The sequence below is a fragment of the Salvelinus sp. IW2-2015 genome, linkage group LG13, assembly GCF_002910315.2.
Source record: "Salvelinus sp. IW2-2015 linkage group LG13, ASM291031v2, whole genome shotgun sequence".
Classification (NCBI taxonomy): Eukaryota; Metazoa; Chordata; class Actinopteri; order Salmoniformes; family Salmonidae; genus Salvelinus; species Salvelinus sp. IW2-2015.
In genome coordinates, this window is record NC_036853.1 from 13703145 (window position 1) to 13714323 (window position 11179).

The 11179-nt window shown below is 39.1% G+C and overlaps 1 protein-coding gene across 3 annotated transcripts; it reads left to right on the plus strand.

Annotated features, from left to right (window-relative positions):
* The first annotated feature begins 5574 nt into the window (after positions 1–5574).
* Positions 5575–8881, plus strand: LOC111972160 (MOB kinase activator 3A). Of its 3 annotated transcripts, XM_023999046.2 has the most exons (5): positions 5648–5759; positions 6329–6405; positions 6727–7270; positions 7956–8158; positions 8365–8881. In XM_023999046.2, exons 3-5 carry the CDS (start codon positions 6853–6855, stop codon positions 8392–8394), a joined length of 651 nt encoding a protein of 216 aa, XP_023854814.1. In that variant the 5' UTR covers positions 5648–5759; positions 6329–6405; positions 6727–6852; the 3' UTR covers positions 8395–8881. The 3 variants fall into 3 exon arrangements, with proteins under 3 accessions (XP_023854815.1, XP_023854813.1, XP_023854814.1); XM_023999047.2 differs by lacking the exon at positions 6329–6405 and having other exon boundaries at positions 5575–5759; positions 6811–7270; XM_023999045.2 differs by lacking the exon at positions 6329–6405 and having other exon boundaries at positions 5601–5759.
* Positions 8882–11179: the final 2298 nt, after the last annotated feature.

Below are 11179 nucleotides of genomic sequence, written 5' to 3' on the forward strand. Positions count from 1 at the left end.
TAACAAACTATAGTTCTGGCAAGTCGGTTAGGACATCTACTTTGTGCATGACACAAGTACTTTTTCCAACAATTGTTTACAGACAGATTATTTCACTTATAATTGACTGTATCACAATTCCAGTGGGTCAGAAGTTTACATACACTAAGTTGACTGTGCATTTAAACAGCTTGGAAAATTCCAGAAAATTATGTCATGGCTTTAGAAGCTTCTGATAGGCTAATTGACATCATTTGAGTCAATTGGAGGCATACCTGTGGATGTATTTCAAGGCCTACCTTCAAACTCAGTCCCTCTTTGCTTGACATCATGGGAAAATAAAAAGTAATCAGCCAAGACCTCAGAATTTTTTGGGGAGACTTCCACAAGTCTGGTTCATCCTTGGGAGCAATTTCCAAACACCTGAAGGTACCACGTTCATCTGTACAAGCAATAGTACGCAAGTATAAACACCATGGGACCACGCAGCCATCACACCGCTCAGGAAGGAGATGCGTTCTGTCTCCTAGAGATGAAATTACTTTAGTGCGAAAAGTGCAAATCAATCCCAGAACAACAACAAAGGACCTTGTGAAGATGCTGGAGGAAACAGGTACAAAGTATCTATATCCACAGTAAAACAAGTATTATATCGCCATAATCTGAAAGGCTACTCAGCAAGGAAGAAGCCACTGCTCCAAAACCGCCATAAAAAAGCCAGACTACGGTTTGCAACTGCACATGGGYACAAAGATTGTACTTTTTGGATTGTACAATATGTTCCTCTGGTCTGATGAAACAAAAATAGAACTGTTTGGCCAAAATGACCATCGTTATGTTTGGAGGAAAAAGGGGGAGGCTTGCAAGCCGAAGAACACCATCCAAACCGTGAAGCACGGGGGGCAGCATCATGTGTGGGGTGCTTTGCTGCAGGAGGGACTGGTGCACTTCACAAAATAGATGGCTTCAGGAAATGATGTAGATATATTGAAGTAACATCAAGACATCAGTCAGGAAGTTGAAGCTTGTCGCAAATGGGTCTTCCAAATGGACAATGACCCCAAGCATCACAAAGCCCTGACCTCAATCCTATAGAACATTTGTGGGCAGAGCAGGAGGCCTATAAACCCGACTCATTACACCAGCTCTGTCAGGAGGAATGGGCCAAAATTCACCCAACTTATTGTGGGAAGCTTGTGGAAGGCTACCTGAAACATTTGACCCAAGTTAAACAATTTAAAGGCAATGCTAGCAAATACTAATTCAGTGTATGTACATTTCTGACCCACTGGGAATGTGATGAAAGAAATAAAAGCTGAAAGAAATAATTCTCTCTACTATTATTCTGACATTTCACATCTTAAAATAAAGTGGTGATCCTAATTGACCTAAGATAGGGAATGTTTATAGGATTAAATGTCAGGAATTTGTGAAAAACTGGTCACGCCCGTCGGAAGAAGTGGACCAAGGTGCAGCGTTGTGAGCGTACATTTTCTTTTATTATAGTAAATGTCACCAACAAAACAAGAAAACAAAGAAACGACCGTGAGCTTAACAGGGCATTAGTGCCACTAACAAAGATAACTACCCACAAATGCGAAAGAAAAAAAGTCTGCCTAAATATGATTCCCAATCAGAGACAACGATAGACAGCTGCCTCTGATTGAGAACCACACCCGGCCAAACACAAAGAAATAGAAAACATAGAAATAAAGAAACTAGAATTCCCACCCTAGTCACACCCTGGCCTAACCAAAATAGAGAATAAAAGCCTCTATGGCCAGGGTGTGACAGTACCCCCCCCCCCCCCCCCAAAGGTGTGGACCGGCCGCAAAACCTGACTCTAAAGGGGCGGCGGGTGGGCTTCCTTTACAGCGGCGGCTCTGGGTGCGGACGTAGACCCCCTCCATCTCTGGCTCCCCCCACTTTGGTGCGTCTCTGGTGCGGGGCCCTCGTTGCGGGCCCCGGACTGGGGACCCTTGTTGCGGGTCCCGGACTGGAGACCGACGCTGGAGGCTCCGGACTGGAGGCCGTCGTTGGAGGCTCCGGACTGGGGGCCGTCGTGGAGACTCCGGACTGAGACCGTCATTGGAGGCTCGACTGGGGACCCTCGTGAGCGTGAGGGGTGTATCTTTCTATAAAGATTCTAAGAAGTGTTTTGTAAGCACTCTCAGAGAATTCATTATAGACACTGAATTGATCTGAGAGTCAAAAAGGGATGGTGAAGCTCATATATAATTAAAGATGGACTTTATAATATAACTCTGACTTGTGTGTGGTTTGCTCTCTCATCATTGAGTAATACAGGAAATTACCACGACAGGTACAATTCAAGGAACCTCCAAAGAGACTGAAAATGTTCATCTCCACAAATCTTTACAGGAAACCTAGAGATTACTATTCCCATCTACAAAAGACTACTCCTTTTTTCTAAAAGTAAGAAATGCTATTCAAGAATTGACTACATTTTTATTTCCAAAATGCACTCAACAATATACTGGGTTAAAAAATACATGACATAGGGATATTTGATCATTCTCCTGTATCATGCTTAATTACACTGTAACGGGTGTCGTCGTCTGAAGAGGAAGAATCGGACCAAAGCGCAGCGTGGTAAGTGTTCATGACTTTTATTTAAACTGAACACGAGAACAAAATAACTAAACGAAACCGAAACAGTCCTGTCAGGTGCAGAAAACACTAAACAGAAAATAACTACCCACAAAACACAGGTGGGAAAATGCTACTTAAGTATGGTTCCCAATCAGAGACAACGATAGACAGCTGTCCCTGATTGAGAAACATACCCGGCCAAAACAAAGAAATACCAAAACATAGAAAAATGAACATAGAATGCCCACCCAAATCACACCCTGACCAAACCAAAATAGAGACATAAAAAAAGGGCGTGACATACACCAATAGAAAATTCATTTAGTGACAGAATATGGAGAATGAACAGAGCACATCTTCAAGACCTGAAATGTATTAAATACGTAAACAAAAAAATAAAGACCTTTACCATTACAAATGTAGACATATAGGACAGAGAATAGCCGACCACCTAAATAATTTTGGATACTTTTAAGGCGTACGTTAGGGGAATGATAATCTCATACTCGGCAAAAGTTCAATCTGAGTTTGAAATTAAAATGAAAGAAACATTTTAAATAAATGACTATCTTAGAATAATACCATAAAAAATCTTTACAAGGCAAAGAAGAAAATATAATTTCTGAACTTAAGCAGGAGTATGATGTTTTACTTTTGAAGAGAGCCAAAAACTACAGGTTAAACTCAACTGAATCATACTATTTAATGGCAAATAAACCTGGTAAATATTTTGCAGCCCTCACAAAACGAAGGACACAAATGCTTGAATTAGAAACAACAACTCTATTAATAACAATTTAAAAACTTCTATGAAAATCTACATAAATCAGAATTAAATAACAGTTTGACTGATCATACAGCCTTCTTAGACTCAATAACCCTGAACCAACTATCAGCAGACAAAAAAAAATCACACAAATTTGAAATCACACAAAAATAAATATGAGACACTGTTGAAGCATTCGCGCGGAGAAAAGCACCAGGTATGGACGGCTTTCCCATATCATTTTATTTGAGTCAGTTTTTAATTGAGGGTTACTCAAATGACAACACACGTCACTCAATTCAGTGGTTCTAAGTTCCATGTATCATACAGTTATTTCAGTTATATTAAAACCAGGAAAATCCGGAGAGTCCCCTGCAGATTACAGACGCATAAATGTCATAAATTATGACAATAAAATAATTACAAAACTCAAAAGCAACAGAAAGTCTTGATACATATTAATCAATCAGGGTTGGTTAAAAATAGACATTTACAAACAAATACAAGAACAAGTTTCAGTATAATGCAATACACTAAAAAACAAGATATAGATTTATCAATAATGGCTGTTGATGCCGAAAAGGCTTTCAACCGACTTGAATTACCTTTTCTATTCAAAACCAAGTTTACATTTGAAATAATAGATTTTATAAAAATATTATATACATTTCCTAAAGCTAAACTATACACAAATAATACATTATCTGATTAATTTGCTTTAGAAAGGGGGACAAGACAGGGATGTCCTCTCTCACCCCTCCTGTTTGCAGTGGCAATTGAACTGTTTGCAGAAAGAATTAGACAGGAACCAAACGTAACAGGTATCAGTATTGGTAAACATGAATAAACTAACTTTATTTGCAGACAATCTCCTGATATACCTGACAAATATTGATAACTGAATGGCCCCCTTGTTAAACATATTTTCAGAAGGCTCTAAAATCTCAGCATATAAAATGAAGGTGGAAAAAATGAAATAATGGCAATAGGAACATTTTCATTATAACTAATGATCATGTAAGTGGAGCACAAAAAATATTCAATATTTAGGATGCTTAATAAGTGACAACAAACAAAGATAATTGTATCCCATTACTCAACATGAAAGCAGATCTAATTAAATGGAACAATATTCCCATAAATCTTACAGGTAGAATAAACCTCTTTAGAATGGCATGGCTCCCAAAGTTTCTATATTCTATATTTATTTTTCCTAACTAAGACATTATTTTAAAAGTGTACTTGACATAAGAGACTTTATATGGGCAAATAAACTTCACAGAATAAAAAGCAAAGTTTTACATCTGGGTGGTTTTAACTTTCCAAACCCCCCAAGGCTTTACCTTGCGACATATTGTTAAATGCACTAAAGAGGAACAATGGGTACATATTGAAGATGTCATGCACATCCCCAGAACATTTTCACGTGTCTATTTTCAATCGATAAAGCTAAGAACATGAACAACTTCATAACACTATAACAATATGGAAGAAAATGAAACAGATTCTACTAGAACCAATATCACTCCTCTAAAAACACACACATATGGAACAATCCTTGGATAGCTTTTCAGAATTAACTGATAAATTGGCCCACATGGGGAAAAAAACAAAGGCATAGAAACCGTAGATGACTTGGTAATAGGAAATACATTTCTTTCCATGACAGAATTAAAAAGCCATTTTGGACTGACCAATGTAGACATTCTCAAATACATGCAACTTAATTAAATACAAAGAAAAACCTGTCAAGCTCACTTAGATCTTGCTGTGAAACTCTGTGTGTGTGTCAGTGTACTGTGTTTCTATGTCCTGAATGTAAACACATTTTGCTTTCACAATTTAACATTTGTTAAACAGCACCCCCGGTAGGCTACTGCAACCAGGAAACTCGGAAATGTCCAACTTGCTAACAGACTGGCCCTAGTTATACACGTGCCGTGTACACCAGTAATCGAGTAAAACGTCCAAGTTTCCGAGGTCAGACTATCCTTGAACGCGGCACGAATATAAAACGAAAAACTGTATGTGCGCCTACTTGGTCCGTGTAAAGTGACGTAAAATCACACGTGCCGTGTACACCAGTAATCGAGTAAAACGTCCAAGTTTCCGAGGTCAGACTATCCTTGAACGCGGCATTAATATAAAACGAAAAACTGTATGTGCGCCTGCTTGGTCCGTGTAAAGTGACGTAAAATCAGAGGAAGTGCTTGTTATTTCTTTTTTTTTGTTAGGGAGGGGCTTATTTTAGTTGCCTAAGTAAAGACTTAGTGCTATGTTCAGAACTACTGACGTTATACATGAATTAAAATGTAGCCGTTGTTATACATTTAAAAACGATTAGCAAATTTTATTATATTCAAGAGAACACAGCAAGGGAAGGAACATTAAAGTGGAACAAGTAAGTGATAACGTTAGCCTATCTACGTTTCGGGGGAAATTGGTTGCGTTTACGGTCAGCAATTCTACGTTAAATTATATAATGAATAACATGTTTTAAGGAGTAGTTTGTGGTTACCTTTATCACGCGAAAAGCAAGAAGTGAGATTGTTATCCTTTTTTCTCTCGTGAATAAACTTGGCGCCCTCATCTTTGAAGCATCGTAGCATCAGCGCTCCGGCTACCGCTAGGATACATCATGGACTAAAGTTAGCTTCTATACTTAGTTTAACTTTTGCTCCTGACCACTTTTTCTGTCTGCTGGCTAGATATAGTCATATAAGTTACCTCAATATATGACATGGCGTTATTGTCTGAGGTCACTTCATAAAGTTGTGCATGGTTGTACATGCTGTCTCGCTTGCATGAACCAGGCCTTAATGTATTGTGAAAAGTAGGAAATTACTCATATAACTTGCAACAAATTGTAACTACATTCTAACAACCCTCACTTTTTGCAACGTGGTAACTAACTCTGTGACAATACTCACTTTGCAACATTGTAACTGATTGGAGTTATTCTTCTCGAAGTTGATGTTCAGGTTATGTTGGAGGACAGACTTCCTTGAATTTACCACTCTTTGGACAGCAATGTGTTACATATTTTGGTTAGTGAAATATGGTTTATTAACTGATTAATCAAAAAAACAAAAAACATTTGTTATTTATTTTCAATAATGGATCGAGACACCACAAACACTTACACTATTATGCATTTGTACCAAACAACAGAACGAATGGTGATGCATATTTGTAAAATGTTACAGATTTATAAAAGCGCCACCAATAAATACATTGTGGGCCTACGTTGTTGGCATTGCAGCACCAGACTGAATACTGCACGTTACTGCTAAATTGGACAATATGGAATATATGTGAATCTAACACAAAATAATTTTTTCCATCTCTCTGATTTGACCCTTCATCAGCCTCAGGACCAAAACCAGCTGCGAGACAAATACAACCATTGTATAACGGCTCCACTGTTGTTTATATCTCCTCGTTCTAACCAGTAAATCATTCATTAAGACATAAACAAACTGACACATGCAACAATGTCCATGGCCCTGAAGCAAGTCTTCAACAAGGAGAGGACATTCCGGCCGAAGCGTAAGTTTGAGCCCGGGACACAGCGCTTTGAGCTGCACAAGAAGGCCCAGGCGTCTCTGAATGCAGGCCTGGACCTGAAGCAGGCGGTGGCGTTGCCCCATGGAGAGGACCTTAATGACTGGGTGGCTGTTCACGTGGTGGACTTCTTCAACCGCATCAACCTCATCTACGGCACCATCAGCGACTCCTGCACCGACCAGACCTGCCCCATGATGTCCGGAGGGCCCAAGTATGAGTACCGCTGGCAGGACGAGCACAAGTACAAGAAGCCCACAGCTGTGCCAGCCCCAAAATACATGAGCCTGCTGATGGACTGGATCGAGGTACAGATCAACAACGAGCACATCTTCCCCACCAACGTCGGTATGTACGAAGAATGATAACTAGGTAGATGGGATCTGTTATTTGGCTATTCATGATGATGATAAATAGGTCTGAATCATCTTCATGGGCTGAATTCCTTGAGTTCTCTGTCATTATAAAGTGCAACAGCTGTATCAGTTAATCTACTATAATTCAGAAATTCTTGACCTTCCGTTCTTCACGTCCTCCCACCACACATAACTTGGCGTCTGACTAGCTGTAGAAACAGCCAAGCAATGACTTTAGAAATGGTCACACAATCTACAGTAGGGTATAAATAGGAATGCATGTCCCCAGGAATGCATTTTTTAAAAATGCTATTAGATTATTGTAAGAGGATAAACTGATAACTTAATCTATTCTTGATGGATGAAGGGAAATATAAATCCCCTGCCCTAGGGGTGGTAATTTCCAAGGCTCACATATCTCAATCAAGTGATACAAGCATGATCCTCCAGTACACAAGAAAATAACATCCCTCACTTGATTTACAAAAACATAGAATATTATTATATTAATTATATTTGCACCCAATGTAATATTTAAAGTTGAGAATTAATCTGACAATTAAACTGAACCAACCACAGAGATGAGGTTGAGAGCATGACCACATTTGTGTTTACTTTACATGTCCCAGGAGGACACGTCTTAATCTTTTTTGCCATCTTATGTTTGGTTTTTGAAGGTACTCCCTTCCCAAAGACCTTCATGCAGGTAGCTAAGAAGATTTTGTCTCGCCTGTTCCGTGTGTTCGTCCACGTCTACATCCATCACTTTGATCGTGTGAACCAGATGGGTGCAGAGGCCCACGTCAACACCTGTTACAAGCACTTCTATTACTTTGTAACGGAGTTTAACCTCACAGACCACAAGGAGCTTGAGCCACTGGTGAGTGAGAAAAAATGATTGAATTGTCTATCTTGTAGGAAGGCGAGCAGAAATTGTAATTTTCAAATATTTTCTTACATGTTTGTTTTGCAAAGGAAGCTGAAAGGAAGTTATGATGCCTATATTGCCATCTAGAATTGTGATGTTTACAAGCACATTTGTGTACTTTTGCTATCATAATGTTGGCATCACTCCTGCCCCTACAGAAAGAGATGACATCACAGATGTGCCACTAACGGAGCACCATTGACCACTTGACAAATTCCAGCTTGAAGACTAGTTCCGTCCATATAGAAGACTGAAACAGGAAACCAAGTCTAAAATAGTCTTTATTTTTATAAACAAGTACAACAATCTTTTTTAACCATGTAGGTTTGTTTAACCAGGAACCTTGTAAGGCATTCTCTTCATTTTAATTTTTTGAAATTGAGCACAGTATTAAGAGATTTTACTTTTTTTACATTTGAAGTTGAATCAGTCCTGTAATTTAGTTCTTGTTCTCTTATCTAAAATGAATATATGTTTGTTTGTACATATCTAAGATTGTAGTATGTGGCCACTGAGACATTAAATGTACTCAGTGTTCCTGCTCTAAACTGAGTGTCATATGTTTAATTATGAAATGGGTAGTTTTGATCCTGGATGCTGATTAGACGAGCAGCGTTCGAAGCCATGCAGTATTGTCATACATTGTTATTTTTCCGGAATATACATTCAAACTGGTATATTGTTTGTGTATTACATCTATTCAATGGTGTTGTTTTGTAAAATAACTGAGAACAAGGCCTGTGGCGTGAGGCCAATCAAGGTAGTAAAACAGTCATGCAGGTCTTATGTTAGTCCACAAGGTGGCGAAAGGAGCACACATAAATACGGCTGGTGAAAGGCAGTGTTAAATACCCCATAACTCAAATGAAAAACATATCTGCCTACCTCAGTACCATGCAAATACAGTTTTAAGGACACCTTAGGGAATATAAGGTTACTTTTTAAGTTAAGGTTGTCTGTTGGCGGTGATTGATCTGGACTAGCCCTGCGTTTGAGTAAAAGCTTCTTTAAATAATATTCCAAACATAGTAGTCCTGAAGTGAACTGAATATGTTTCATCCAGGTGTGCTGATTGTTCACTGATCTCCTTTGTTAGTATTGTCCCAGTTTGAATAAGGAGAAATGAAATGAATGCCATATTGCAGGGTTGCCCAACTGTTGTTGGACCTAAAAGACTTACAAACACCAACTCAGCTCCTAGTCATTTTAATTCTGGAAATCTTCTCCAAAGTATTCCCACGCACAGTAAAGAGAGACCGCTGAAGTCAGAATTTACATACACTTAGGTTGGAGTCATTAAAACCCGTTTTTCAACCACTTCACACTTTTCTTGTTAACTTGCCAAATTTCTAGTTTATCTACTTTGTGCATGACACAAGTCATTTTTCCAACAATTGTTTACAGACAGATTATTTCACTTATAATTGACTGTATCACAATTCCAGTGGGTCAGAAGTTTACATGCACTAAGTTTGTGCATTTAAACAGCTTGGGAAATTCCAGAAAATTATGTCATGGCTTTAGAAGCTTCTGATAGGCTAATTGACATAATTTGAGTCAATTGGAGGTGTACCTTTGGATGTAAAGGTCTACCTTCAAACTCAGTGCCTCTTTGCTTGACATGGGAAAATCAAAAGCAATCAGCCAAGACCTCTGAAAAAAATTGTAGACCTCCACAAGTTTGGTTCACCCTTGGGAGTAATTTCCAAATGCCTGAAGGTACCACGTTCATCTGTACAAACAATAGTACGCAAGTATAAACACCATGGGACCACGCAGCCGTCATACCGCTCAGGAAGGAGACGCGTTCTGTCTACTAGAGATGAACGTACTTTGGTGTGAAAAGTGCAAATCAATCCCAGAACAACAGCAAAGGACCTTGTGAAGATGCTGGAGGAAAACAGTACAAAATGATCTTTCTCCACAGTAAAACGAGTCTTATATCGCCATAACCTGAAATGCCGCTCAGCAACCTGAAGTGCCGCTCAGCAAGAAAGAAGACTCTGCTCCAAAACCGCCATAAAAAAGCCAGACTACGGTTTGCAACTGCACATGGAGACAAAGATTATACTTTTTGGAGGAATGTCCTCTGGTCTGATGAAACAAAAATATAACTGTTTGTCCATAATGACCATTATGTTTCGGAGAAAAAAGGGAAGCTTGCAAGCCGAAGAACACCATCCCAACCGTGAAGCACGGGTGTGGCAGCATCATGTTGTGGGGGTGCTTTGCTGCACTTCACAAAAGAGATGGCATCATGAGGATGGAAAATGATGTGGATACATTGAAGCAACATCTCAAGATATCAATCAGGGAGTTAAAGCTTGGTTGCAAATGGGTCTTCCGAATGAACAATGACCCCAAGCATACTTCCAAAGTTGTGGCAAAAGGGCTTAAGGACAACAAAGTCAAGGTATTGGCCCTGACCTCAATCCCATAGAAAATTTGTGGGCAGAACTGAAAAAGCGTGTGCAAGCAAGGAGGCCTACAAACCTGACTCACTTACGCCAGCTCTGTCAGGAGGAATGGGCCAAAATTCACCCAACTTATTGTGGGAAGCTTGTGGAAGGCTACCCAAAACGTTTGACCCAAGTTAAACAATTTAAAGGCAATGCTACCAAATACTAATTGAGTGTATGCAAACTTCTGACCCACTGGGAATGTGATGAAAGAAATAAAAGCTGAAAGAAATAATTCTCTCTACTATTATTCTGACATTTCACATTCTTAAAATGAAGTGGTGATCCTAAGGCAGGGAATCTTTACTAGGATTAAATATCTGGAATTGTGAAAAACTGAGTTTAAATGTATTTGGCTAAGGTGTATGTAAACTTCCGACTTCAACTGTACATGTGCAAGATGGCGTCGACAGATAGAGCAGCTCTGCTTCTAGCTCCTATATTTCTTACAAGCATTTCGCTACACCCGCAATAACATCTGCTAAATGTGTATGTGACCAATAAAATATAATTT

Coding starts and splice junctions, on each gene's coding strand:
- LOC111972160 (XM_023999047.2), top strand. CDS start 6,853: ATGTCCATGGCCCTGAAGCAAGTCTTCAACAAGGAGAGGACATTCCGG. Junction 7,271..7,955: donor CATCTTCCCCACCAACGTCG/GTATGTACGAAG, acceptor TGGTTTTTGAAG/GTACTCCCTTCCCAAAGACC. Junction 8,159..8,364: donor ACAAGGAGCTTGAGCCACTG/GTGAGTGAGAAA, acceptor CTGCCCCTACAG/AAAGAGATGACATCACAGAT.